The sequence below is a fragment of the Ambystoma mexicanum genome, chromosome 12, assembly GCF_040938575.1.
Source record: "Ambystoma mexicanum isolate Mex_15411 chromosome 12, UKY_AmexF1_1, whole genome shotgun sequence".
In the NCBI taxonomy this organism is placed as follows: Eukaryota; Metazoa; Chordata; class Amphibia; order Caudata; family Ambystomatidae; genus Ambystoma; species Ambystoma mexicanum.
Window position 1 is genome coordinate 279,653,982 of NC_090936.1, and position 13,171 is coordinate 279,667,152.

At 44.4% G+C, this 13,171-nt stretch overlaps 1 protein-coding gene across 2 annotated transcripts in view; it reads left to right on the forward strand.

Moving 5' to 3' along the window:
- PYROXD1 (pyridine nucleotide-disulphide oxidoreductase domain 1) overlaps positions 1 to 13,171 on the forward strand; it is a 379,583-nt gene that overhangs the window by 184,315 nt on the left and 182,097 nt on the right. For both annotated transcript variants that reach the window (XM_069628426.1, XM_069628427.1), the window contains exon 9: positions 11,414 to 11,526. In XM_069628426.1, the coding sequence (XP_069484527.1) occupies positions 11,414 to 11,526 (113 nt within the window). The remainder of the gene's footprint in view (positions 1 to 11,413; positions 11,527 to 13,171) is intronic.

Sequence of the window (13,171 nt, forward strand, 5' to 3'; positions counted from 1 at the left end):
CCTCGGCGATGGATTGTTCAGGACCGCAAAGAGTTTCAGAAGAACTGTGGCCCAACAAGGGCGTTGAGTCGTCGAAGTCTTTGGGTCCTTTAGGTGGCGGGAAACCCACCGGCGGATTCTCCTCTGCGCGTGGGTCGTCCTCGACTTTCTTCAGCAGGACAAAGCGGTCGACGTTGCGGACAAGGGCGTCCTTGGGTTCAAATGTTCTTAGGCAAAGGAGCGGACGGCTCCGGTTGTCCCGGGCACGGCGTCAAGTGGTCCCCACAGCTGGGCAACACAACTTAGACGGGCCTCCAGCGGTTACACAAACCTGCGAACCCTGGTCGACGGCACTAGACTCCGACAGCGGCGAAGTCCAGGTGCTTTGCTTCGTTCTCCTCAGCGGTCCCGTCTCGGGTCAGCAGCCTTTCGAGGGTCTGACTTCCAGGGAGCTTCAGCGAAGATTAGCGGTGCTCGATGGTCCCTCGGAGCACGGGAAGAGGGTGCCTTACCAGGTCCTCTCCCGGATCAGTCCTTGATGAGTTTGGCAGCTTTCAGATCAGGTCGAAGCAAATGCACCAGCAAGTCTTCGTCTTCCAGCTGGGCGTCGAGGATCGGCAGTTCCAGTTACTCTTCAAGTGTAGACACAGCTCCTGAACAATTTCCAGTGGTGAGAGGTCCCCAGATATACTATCCTGTCTCTCATCCACACTGATGGGTCACTCCCAGCAGCCAATCATACAGAAGGGCATTCATGCAGTCAGTCAGCCAATCAGGCACACAGTGCATTCAGGCCATCCTCCTCCCTCTCAGACATTCACAACAAGGAATGTGGATTGGGACAAGTACCCACCCATTCAACACTACACACTGCATTCAGGCCAGTTTCAGGCAGGGCTGTCTCAGTCTTTGTCTCTCATACCAGAAACCAGACAGCCACAACAAGAAGTGCATATTGGTCACACACTCCATTCACCCAGGTCCCACCCACAGGGCGTACCCACAACATACAGTCACTGGGAAGGCTCCAGTCAGTCTGGACTGCACTTCACAACACCACCATATATGGAACTGCCACCCAACAGCCAGTCAGGGGGAAGGGACAGTCGGGGCTTCCCAGGACTTTGGGAAAACAAGGTAACAGGTAATAGAAAGCAAGAGACCACAGGGGCCATCTTGTTTTCATCAGGAATCAACTGATTCCAATGGCAGGGCCTGGGTATCCCAAAATGGAGGATACTCGGCGCACCTGTCAAATTCAGCATGGAGCTGCCACCAGCCCATACCCTGCTCTGCGGGCCACCCACAGGTGCCCAAAAACATACAATAGGGGCACAGGGTTGTACCCCCACCCCTGGGTGCCATAAGGGTATCCCACGGGTCTGTTCACCAAACCAAAAGAGAGAGAGCTGCACCGCCAGGAGTCCCACATTAACTCCTGCATGTAAAATATGACAGAACACACGATAAAAAGGCAGTAAAGGACAAGGATACAGAGGCCCTGTCCCTCTGATGCATTTCCAGCACTTGCCCCAGTGTCTCTGATGGCAGGGGTCTCCTGACAATTTACAAGAACACTGTCCTTATAATATTCTTTGGTGTTGTCTGGAATGGAGTTATAAACATCCCCATTCTGTTGTTCTCACATACCCAGGGATACTAAAGATACACTGGCTTGAACTCCAATGGGGTCTTCAGCCAGTAGTTGAAAGTATGCACTTGCCATTTGTTCTTCTCCCTCCGGTATGAAGACTAAGAAGGCAGTGTGGACCCCTGAAGATGTATCCTTACATTGGGGATCCCCTTTCACATGCACTACAGACCAACATAGAAAACATTTCCCAAATGTTCTCTGGAATGGGGATTTCTGTTGACCTCCCTCTGGTTTGACACCAGAAGGTTTGCTAGACCCACCAGGTTTCCCATGGACTTTACCCTTATGTATGTGGCCCTCTTTTGGATGTAGAATTCTCTTTACCCTATTTGTTGTGCTGATTCCCCTCTTCCTTCTTGTGAGTTGCCCAGAGTCTTTAAGTGGCTTGTGCTAGCTTTTTAGGATCAATTTCCTTTGAGTCAGCCAAGTGCTGTCTCGGCTCAGGAGAGCAGGCATCAAAAATAGATTCTAACCAAATAAGAGTTTTCATTCCTTCAAAAGAGTGTACTCTGTACCCCTTAACCCCAACCATCTAAGTTTATCAGACATTCACATACCCAGGTAGCCCAAGGGGTAGGTACAATCCGTCTTTGGGGGTCCTAAACCTCTTAAGGTACTGGGAAGCAGTTTTCCCAAATCTGGCTATTAATACCAGCTTTACTGACTCATCCTTTCCATCACTGGCACCCAACTCCATAACAGCATCGCAGGCATTCAGTGGGAGCCTAGACATGAGCCATGGAATCAGATAATTCCCACTTATTCCTTGAAGACCATAGGTGTATTCAAACAAACCCAGCCAATCCAACACATCAAGTTTAGGTCCATACATACTCACTGCTTCTTTAGGCAGGGAAGGCCTCTTAGAAGATCTAGAAAACCCTGAAAGGGAAGCAGAATCAAGGGACATCTTCCTCCTTTCCATGTCATGCTGCATTTCTCTTTCTTAATTCACCTATTGATGTTTGGTTTCAGCTTGTGTATCCAGTTTCTTGAACACCAACTCTATTCTTAGTCTCTCAAGTGAAATATAATCTGGGTTTAGATTTGGACCTTGTGGGGGTCATATTGAGAGGTGACTGCGGTACAGGGGCAGGCTGTGGAAGAGGGTGGCTCCCTTCTGGAGACTCCTCTCCCCCCTCTTGCAGATTGGAGTTTGACTCTAACCTAGCATCCTCATCTTCCACATTATTTGGGTGAGTAGGTGTTACAGGTCTACTACCCAAGCTTTGGTGATTTAACAAACTTGCAATCAATTCACATTCTTTTCCTTTCAGAGTCAGACCCTTAGTTTTACACACATCTTGCAGTTGTTCTACTGTCAGGCAAGTCAGGGCTGACTCATTAAAGTTGTCAATTTTGACATGTTACAATTGCTTATCGGCTTGGTATTAGGTAACCCACCTTTTGGTATATGTCTGTACTACACAAGTTGGTAGTGTGACAGAGCAGCCAGGCCTATCTCAAGAGGGGTAGATGTGAGCTGTAGAGCTGTACAAATGAAATCCATAAATACAAGTAACCAAGTAATAACACACTCATGGTTTCAGTTATAAATAGTTTTTTATGTAACATCAATGTTTAAATAAACGTTCCTTAAAAAGGCAATTCATATAACAATGTAAATACAATTTAAAAATACTTTTCAGAATCAGAACAAGTTAGTGGATACTCTTTGGATATACTTCTTACACAATTCCTACACTCTCATGTGACTTCAATCACAAGGACAGTAATGACATTTATATATCTTTGCAGATTCTGAGGTTGCAGAAAGGAAAGGTTTAAGGAAGGAAAAGGTTAAACAGGCCCTCAGTAAATGTGAGGACAACTAAATATTCCAATGAAATCTAGACAAGCCTTTCCCTGCAGTAACAGTGTAAAGCAAGTTACCACTTATGAGGGATAAACAATATCAAAGTCAATGGACTTGAAGAGTCTTCAGGGAGCCAGGACAGCCAAAGTCAATTTGAAACCGTCTATGGAGCTGAGGCCCTTCTTAGAATCAAAGGCTTGCACAAAGTTAGAGAGTTTGTTAGAAAATAACTTGTAGGGTCAAAAGCTGTTAAGCCTGTGAGAAACAGAGTTGGAATCAACTTTAAAAGTAAAGCACTGCAATTCCCAACTGAGAAAAACACAGCTAAAAGACAATGAGGTAAGTACCCCAAGTCTAAAAAGTACCTCTGGTTTGAAGAGTGGTCCATCTGGATTCTATCTTGCTAAATCAGTGCAGACCCCGTGTTCCTGAGCCACAGTCGTGGGGACAAAAGAGAGGACGTCTGGAGGGCTCCGACGGCGGTTCTTGGGAGGTTTTCGGCAGATGCGGGCTCTATTCGGTTCAGCGGCACCTTGTGGTTTCAGCACTTAGTAAACCGCACCGTTGCTGATCTCAGATACCGATTGGGCTTCCTTCACTCCTTGTGTCCTGCACTCTGGTGAGGGGACTCGAGCTCTGGTCTTCCTGCTTCCTGCTCCTTCAGAGACTCCTGGAGCTTCTAGCTGGTTTTCAGACATTTCACTAGACTACGGATTACTGACCCCTGGCATTCGGTTCCTGCAGCAATGAAGAAGTACCGCCAGTCAGGGAAGATGGTCCAGTGGAGTTCGTCTTGAGGTAAGTTGGTCTCACCAACCCAAGGGGAGAAAGGCGTACCTTGCAGAGCTCCTCTTGTCGATCAGAAAAAGGAGTTTCAGCACAGCAGAAGGACTTCACCAGGCAATTGAAAGGTCCAGGAGGATGCAGCAAGTGTCGTTCGCGTTTCTTTGTCAGGTGTTTCTCCCAGTGTTCGACTCTGCCTCTAGTCCCAAAATCCTCGCCTTTTTAAGCAGCGTTCTCCCATTCATGCAGAGCCTAGGCTGTCACTTAAACAGTAGGGTGGCTGTCCTGAAAGACCAGTCAGCCAGCCAATCAGGACTGGTTGCATTCAGGCACTCCTAGAGACAAAGGACTGGGGAGTTTCGGGATCCTTCCTAACATCCTCTCCTTCCAGACACACTGGAGCCAGAGGCTGGATTCAGGGCTGAAGCCCGCCAAAGGCAAGACAAATAAAGGGTTCAAATCTTTTTCGACGCACAGAGTAAAACCAAAGAAAGACCTCACAAACAGAAAATGGCAACAAAATAAGTTGGGGGCCATGTTGAAAATGGTCACCCATCGCTGCTGTACTGCAGCTGAGGGTTCAGCCTGCGGTAGAAAAGCACAATTGTAGCAACAATAAACCACAGCCACAAGCCATTTAAAGTAGTGAGGGTAACATAAAACGTCACATGAGAGAGTAGGATAAGGGGCTACTAGGTAAACCGCTCCTATCACCCTCCCCCAACTGCCCCCCCCCGTGCGCTCCCCATATGGTGTGTGCTTGACCAACAAAGAGAAAAGGTAAGAAGTCAATTTCACTTTACTCTTCTTGGGAACGGTAGTTCACACAAGAAAAGGTATTTAAAGCTTATGAGAAATCTAAAGGATTTCTCAGTGACGCTGCACTAAAGGTGCCTTGTGTCACCATACAAAAAGGAGATGCCTATGGAGTTTGTCAGACTCCAAAAACAGTGAAAACATAATCCAGATCAAGTCAAAACACATAAGAGCGTTAGAAAAAGTTCTCACTCCAGGGTTAAAATTAAAAAGCCCTAAAGTCCAGCAAAAAAGTTGGGGTCTCTAAGGTTGAAGGAAATTAGCACATAAATGAGAATTCTCCCTAGCACCATGTACTGTATCACTGCAGCACTCCGAGGCACCATCTCTGTATTATTCCTACAGTCCCTGTAGCTGTAGACTCCAGAGTCTCCCAGACAAGCATGTGACAGGTACAGCGAAACACTTTTTTTACTTACCCATTTTGTTGTTGTAATCCCCAGTCATGCACTTCAAGAAGGGGAGCTCCCGGGGATCGGCACCATCTGTTACAGGCTTGTCCTGCCCCTCCACGATGCCACTGCTCATCCAGCACCCCCACGCCACCTCATTCAAAGCAGGCACTCGGCACTTGGACACAAATAATACACAGGAGACCAGAAGTAGCGACAAATTGGCTGTAATGCAAACGCACACCAGTGCATGGGAGTGTGCTCACTGCTCCGCCCCTCCAAGGCCTGGCTCAACCTTAATGTACAATGGAATAGCTAAATCTATTCTCCACCATAAACCAGCACATATAATGCATGTACGATAACAAGCGGGTCATTTTGCAGAACAGAAGGAAGTACGTTTCACAACTGTAGGCTGTTTTCTGCAAGGCAGGCTCTCTCAGCCTTAGGATTTGAGCCCGCAGCTTCATTGCTGTGTAATTCTCAGGAGGGGTTCTTCATGCCCGGCAGTCTGAAGCATCACAGCATTCCACAGCTTAGCTGTTTTGTGCTCTGCAACATCACTTGCCATGGGTGTTCAGCTGTTAGGCCAGTCTCTTAGGCAAGTCTGTAGGCCAGTCCCTTTGTATCTGATGAATCTTAAAGAAATCAAAAGAAAGTGCAGTATCAGAAATGGTAACAACTAGAACATTTGGCTGGTCTTCGATGAATAGTCTGTGGAGCTTCGGTGTCGAGCAAAAGTCAGAAATGGAGAGGCTGTGATTGTTGAGGTCGGAGATGAGTTTGGCGGTTCTCTTGCAGCAGCTTGATTGGCATCGAAGGAGCCCAAACTGGAGGTGAGGTAGCTATGAGATGCAGGGAGAGCTTGGGATTGCTTCCTTGGTCCTGCAGTTCCTGGTTGACCCAGCTTATGGTCACAGGGACAAGGGGAGTCTTTATTTCTGCCCTTTACAGTCAAGGAGATTTGCAAAGGGTTCCATTACCTCCACTGAGCAGGATCCTGGGTCCAGTGTCTTATTTGCAGCAAGCCTTGTCCGGCCAGCTGGCCATCCCAAATAGCCCAAATTGGGGGATGGTTAGGGAGGGTCTCCTTATTTATAGGCAAAGAAACAAAAAGATCCAATCTCAAATGCTGAATGCATGTTTAGTGTGCATTTGGCATGGTAGATTAGATCGAAGCCCATAATACCGAACAGGAGAGCAAGGGTTGTGGGGGTGTCTCCCACTCCTCCAGTTCGGTATTATGGGCTATGGGGTGTCCCCCACATACATGAAAGGCAGTACAGGGGACAAACGGGCAAAATCCCAAAACATCGAATTACAAAATGCGGGCAAGTGGGCTCCATAATTCTGTAATTCGATCTTTTTGGGATACGTTGTTTTAACGTACATCCTAGGAAATTACTGTAGTGCATTGGTCCAGAGCAAGCCTCTTATTAATGGTTCAATCTTGCCATCTGTAACAATTGTAATTTGTCTGCTGTCATAACCAGAGTGCCTTGACTGCAGGAAGTGGGGAAGAGGGATCAGGAAGTTTGGGAGCCCAAGCAGAAACCAATATAGTGAGACCCTCTGTGGTCTGAAACTCTCACTTGGACTAATCTTACTCTGCCCTTTCCTCAGTCTGCCTACGTCATAAGATCTCCAACCATCAGCAACCTGGTGTGTTGTTGGCCATTGTCATGACAGGACTGTCTTTGAAGTGCCGCTTCCCGGGGGTCCTCCTGGGGAAGCTGCTTGAAGGTGGATCAAAGAGGAGGCCACCTGTGCTGGAACAAACATGGTTGTTTTGGGCACACACAGGCCAGATGACTAGGACACCTCAATTACCCCCCCTTCAACATGCCGACAATAATAATAATAATAATAATAATAATACATCTATTGCTTGTGGCTGCGTAACCTTTAGCCACCATGTTACGACTAGACATGACATATTTGCAGCTATTAACTACTACCATGCTGCTGGGGTGCACAACTATATTATTTTGAACCAGCGGTGCAAACGGTTAGAAAGCCACCTCTGTCTGTTGGAACTTTGATTTCCAGTCTGTGTTCAGGAAACGCGCATTTGCTCTTGTTGTGCTTCTGGGAAAGTTGGGAGACTGTCACAGCAACGTACGTGTGCATTATGCTTTTTGGTGTGGCGTATTATGAAAGTGGAAATTGATTAGCAGATCCCACTTGCAGAAAAACAATTCCATGAACCACTTCATTATAAAGAAAAAAACTCTGCCTCTATCACCCTCGCAGATGGCACTCCATCACACATAGTCACTACAGAGGCTCTTCAAGTAACATTTTAGCTGCGTAGGGAAAAAAATATATCAAAACCTCTCTGCATCTTCACCAAGCAAATGCAGATGTCACCCTGGCAGGTTGCAGAAATAGTCTCTGGAAAGGAATGATGCTCTATGTGCAAGATATCCCTGTTAATGAATGCAAATAGTTAAGTCTGCAGACTTCTCCAAGCTCAGAATTGAACTATTTCAACATAGTCTTTCATAATATGGGTCATGGGCATCATCATGGTTACACTAAACTTTCTCAAACACAGCCCAAGAAACTGCCTCCGGCCTTCCTTTTATTTTTTTTATTTATTTTTATTGTACATTTGTATGGTGCTTACACACAAGTGTTTCCAGGTGCCACAAGACACAAAGGTGGGAGGTGGAACATGGGATATCGTATTGGGATATATAACATTGGGATATTAATGGTAAGAACTTGTTTGTAGACTCTGTGGATGAACTGTTAAGTTGCTAAACTACCTTGTAATTTGGTGAGACAGCTGTATGAGTTATACACTCGCCTCAGTCATCTGCGTATAATTCACATTGTTTAGTCCTGGTAAGGCAGTCATAGTCCTTCATCCTTCTGAAGTAGATAAATTGAGTAGCACAGGCTCTAGCTTTTTTTCCATTGTCATGACTGCTGACTTTGTCATATTCATGTTCAGCTTTCTGTTGGACATGACTCTAAAAGCAAGTATAAAGTAAATGTTGTCAGTGCCAAAAGCACATCAGCATAAGCCAGGAGGGGCAATATCCTTGTGCCATTTCTTGATACATCCGGGATTGCGATTTCCAAAACATCTTGAAGTTCATTGATATAAAGATTAAAAAAAATTGGAGCTAACCACACCCCATGCGTAATCCTCCATGGGTGTTAAAGGGGGGCAGTACATTTGCCACCTGGGTCGTAGCTTACAACATATCCAGTATCGGTGTACAACAGCATTATTAGTTTTAATAGTCCTTGCGGGATCCCCATAGTCATTAGAATTATCCAATGTAATTCCCTAGACACCAAGTTGAAAGCTGTAGAGACGTACATGAAGGATAAGTATATTGTACTCTCATTACATGTTGTATATTTAGATGCTGTCAACATGAAGTTCAATATTTGATTGGCCATCCCTAGTCCTTCCCTGAATCAGAGTAGTGTGTCACCCAAGATATTAAATGTCATTGATTCCAGGAGATGCACTCCGAGTGCTGAACTCAGGATCTTTTATGTGCCGTTCATAAGGGTGATGGACGATATGATTTAGGGTCCAATGTGTAACCCTTCTTGTATATTGGAACTATTATACCATGGCGCCATGTGTTAGGGGTTCTATGTCCCTGAACAATAGCATAAAGGAGATTGAATGGTAAGGGTTCCCAGAGGTCCATGTTGGCGTTAGAGGTCCAATGGGACAAAATCTGTGCCGGGGGACCAGTTTGATCGTTGAGATTGCTTTTACTAGATCTGTGTAAAACAACAGGGACCAATGATCGGGTGGTGCCTTTATCTTAACCAGGGAGGCAGTATTCAAAACCTCCCAATCTTTTGAAAAAAATATGTAATGGGTTACCCAATCGGTGCCATTAACATTGGGAGCATTCAGGGCAGGCCTGTGTGAATTTGACAGCCAAGCCACCACTTTCCAGAATCCCCTGGTATCCTTATTATTAACTTCCTTTTCTAATTGCTCCTACACTATTTGGGCCAACTCCGTTTGTCTTAAAAAGTCTAACCCTTCTGTATTCCCTCCTTTTCCTACTATTAGAATATCATCTCTTGGTTTCTCCCACAAAGCCTCCCATAATTGGTGTCTGGCCTCCCTACATGTAGCATCAAACCACCCAGTGCCTACATTCTTTCTCTGCCTTGGGGACATTTTTGTCAATTTTCGTAAATTGAGATGGATTACTTCCTCATATGCGAGCAATACCTCATGTAAATGCATAGTGTCGTCCAAACACTTGTGCTCGCAGATGAGGTCATCCTCAGATCTGTCATACAGACGCTTAACTCCCACCTTGTCCCAAATGATCTGTGTGTGATTGCTGGATAGATTCCTTTCCAAGTTGGATACTACTCGGCCTCCTTTGATACCCAAATGGCATGTCAAAAGGAGAGCATAGTGATTGCTATCCTTGCGATTAACTACCTGAATATCTTCTACTCTATCCCACTGATTGACCTTGATAACAAAATAATCAATCAATGTGGAGACCTGGTGGCCTCTAACGTTGCCCTCACTGAGTAATCCGATGACACTCTTCCATTAACAGTCCTTAATCCTTGCTTGGTGTTTTAAACGTATACTTATTGTGCATGCCCTAGAAGGTACCCTGGGCATACTTTATGGATTTTTTATTTGACGACATGTTCATCTTATTCTGCGTTGGACATTTTTAGAAGGTGTTTTATATTGTACTATAGTTTGTGTATATTGTATCCTACCTAAGACTCTAGAATACAAGTTTATACAACAACAAAAAGCTGACGTTATTGCTCCTTTCTTTTTTCATGACATGCACCTGCATGAAACTCATTTCTATTAGTGCAAATGAGAGAAAAGTCTAGAGAAAGCAGGAAGAATGCATTATCGGGGAGTCATGAAGGAGAGATGCGAACATAAAAGAAAGAGAAGAGCCAATGATATGAGAAAGGGGAATGAATCGGAAAAAAGATGGTGATGAAAGAAAGTTTAGCACAGAAAGTAGTGTGTGCCAGGGTTGTATGAATAATGAAACAAGCCAGTGGATAATGTTAAGTGAAAGAAGCAACATGAAATTCTTATGTAGAAAAGAAAGGAAGATAAGGGGACAGGGAAAGAGACCACGAGGAGTGGAATATAATTCTAATCCCACTGCCTTTGTCAAAAAGACGAGGAGAATAAGAAAAATGTGTAAGTGAAGAGCAAAGAGGGAGACATGAAGACTGAAACAAGGGGTAGAGACGGTTTGCAAGAACTGCGTGATGCATTTGTGTGCTTGGAATTCCTGATGTGGTGGATACTGGGCATCTGTCTACTGGCCATCATTGTGTTTGATAGATGGAAAGGTGTTCAACATATGACACCATTGTGTGCGTTTTAGGGTTGAGGTTCATGAATAGAATGTGTCGAAGTCCTTGTCTAGTATGGCAGTCATGTTTGTTTCATGTAGATTAACCATTTCTAAAACGGCTGTAGCATTGTTGTCGGTCCTAGTGCCTGGTCGTCCACATGCAAAATGCAGTTACTGTACACCATACCAGAAAATAACGGTGCAAAAGACCAACCACAATCTAGAAGGCTTTACAAAGTGCCTAACTGCTTTAGAGCTGCTTCCTAGAAGCTTTAGATCTGTGATAGAGTGAGCGAGAGATGAGAGAGAAGCTTTAAAACTATCGCCCTCTTTTTTATTTTTACAAAGGCGCTATGTGGGCACCTATCGGGCACTTTCACTAAAGGATGTTTTGAATTGAAACAGAATCACAGTTATGTTTGTTGTAGTTTTCAATGTCTGCCAGAGTAAGGGGTATTTAGAAAATAATGTATCATAATCTGACTAAGATCAATCTATTTAGCTTGGGCAATGTACCAAAACCTGTTTGACTATTTAAAACACAAGTGTTGTATTATTTTAAAAAAATGTCTGCACTGGTCATGTATTGTTTACATTTTGAAGGTCTATAATTGAACTTTTATTTCCTTAGAGCAGTGGCCGGTATATATCGAGTTGACCAATGGGAAGATATACGGATGTGACTTCATTGTCAGTGCAACTGGAGTTGTGCCAAATGTTGAACATTTCCTCAGTGGTAACAGTGTAAATATCCACATTCTATCCGTTTTAAAAATCCCTTTTAGGCAACGATGTTTAAAGGAAAACCATAGAAACATAGTAAATAAGATGAAGCCATTTATTTCAGTTACAAATTCGGAAAACAAAAGGGCACATTTTTTGTGTGTATATTTCTCTGAAGTTCTTTGCATTTCGTAATGACTCCAGAATCAGGTTATGATGATTCTGGTTATGATCTAATCTTTGCCTTGAGTTCTCAATAGCATTGAAAGGCCTGGCTGAGCGGTTTCCCAGGAGAACTTATTTTTCTTTTAATGAAATGACATGTGGTTCACAAGGACAAATACTATGTGTTAGTACAATTTGAATGTTTATTCTTCTATTTTCAATTCTTTAGATCTTGTGTGCATGTATGATCTAGACTGATTTCCAGTTATATTCCAAACTGCATAAAAAGTCCTCAAAAATCTATTCATGTTGTAATACACAACCTACATTAGTATGGATTGACTTGGCCTGAGGGATCAATAGATGATGCAAGGCAAGGTACCTGTTTATTTGACATCTTCATTCAAGAAAATAAAAACCTGTTCTCAGGTTAGACCATGCCTATAGCCGTTTGCCTCGATATCCTTATACCAATTGCATATGTTCTAGGCCATTGTCCTCAATCCTGCCCTCACCTCCCATAAACTAGACCCAACCTCCCCATTGGCGCATTGGCAGGCAATCACAGTCCTAGGGTTAACAGGGTCCTTTCCCTCTTGGAATCCCTTCTCTTCTCTGGTGCTGCACACCCCTTCCTTTCACTCTCAATAGCATCTCATTACTTGAGTTGCTTTCATTTTACGTTGCTCTTCACATATTTCTCTTTCTCCGGTTGTCCCTTCTTGCTTCCTTCAAAGGTTTCTTTTTTATCTTACCGTGAGGGCTTTCCTCTACTTCTTCCTAATCCATGTCTTTATTCCATGTTCCCCTCTCTGTTCTCTCCCCTCTACCCTGAGCATCAAATGACCTTTTCCCAAATGTTCTTGCCCTTCTTTCTTCTGTATCTTCACCTCACCTCACATTTTCTTAGGAGATTATTCTTCTCTTCCTCTTGGGGGATAGCAGTGGTTGCAGAATCGTGTTCTCTCACCTTTGATTCCCTTAACTAGTTTTCTCTACTCTATTTCTCCTTTCTTTTTCTCTATTACCATCTTCCTCCTTTTCTTCAGCTATCACTACTTTTTGCTCACCTTTGTTACTCCAATCTCTGACCTCGGCATACTTTCTCCCCCCATCTTTCACTACTTTCCCCTGTCAATTATCACTTCTTCTCTTCTGTCTCATTTCCTTTTTAGTCCCTTTCTTTCCTGCCTGATTTGATTGGCTTCTTATTTGTCCTCTCTTTCTGGGTTTTCTTCACTACTCTCCCAGTGGACACACAGCCATTCCCCCAGCCCTACACTTCTCCCGTCCTTGTCTTCGGACTACTTTCTCTCCAGTTTCTGGTGCCTTTCTGTTCCTCCGGGACACCTTCTTTCCCACTCTAATCTGCATTCTCTGCTCTCCTTTCACTCTTTCACTGTCTCTCCACTTTTCTTTCTCTCCCTCCTCTATTTTTCTGTTTCCTCTACCTCCCCTCAGCCTTGCTCTCTTCACCTCTCCTTTGATGTTTTCCTATCCT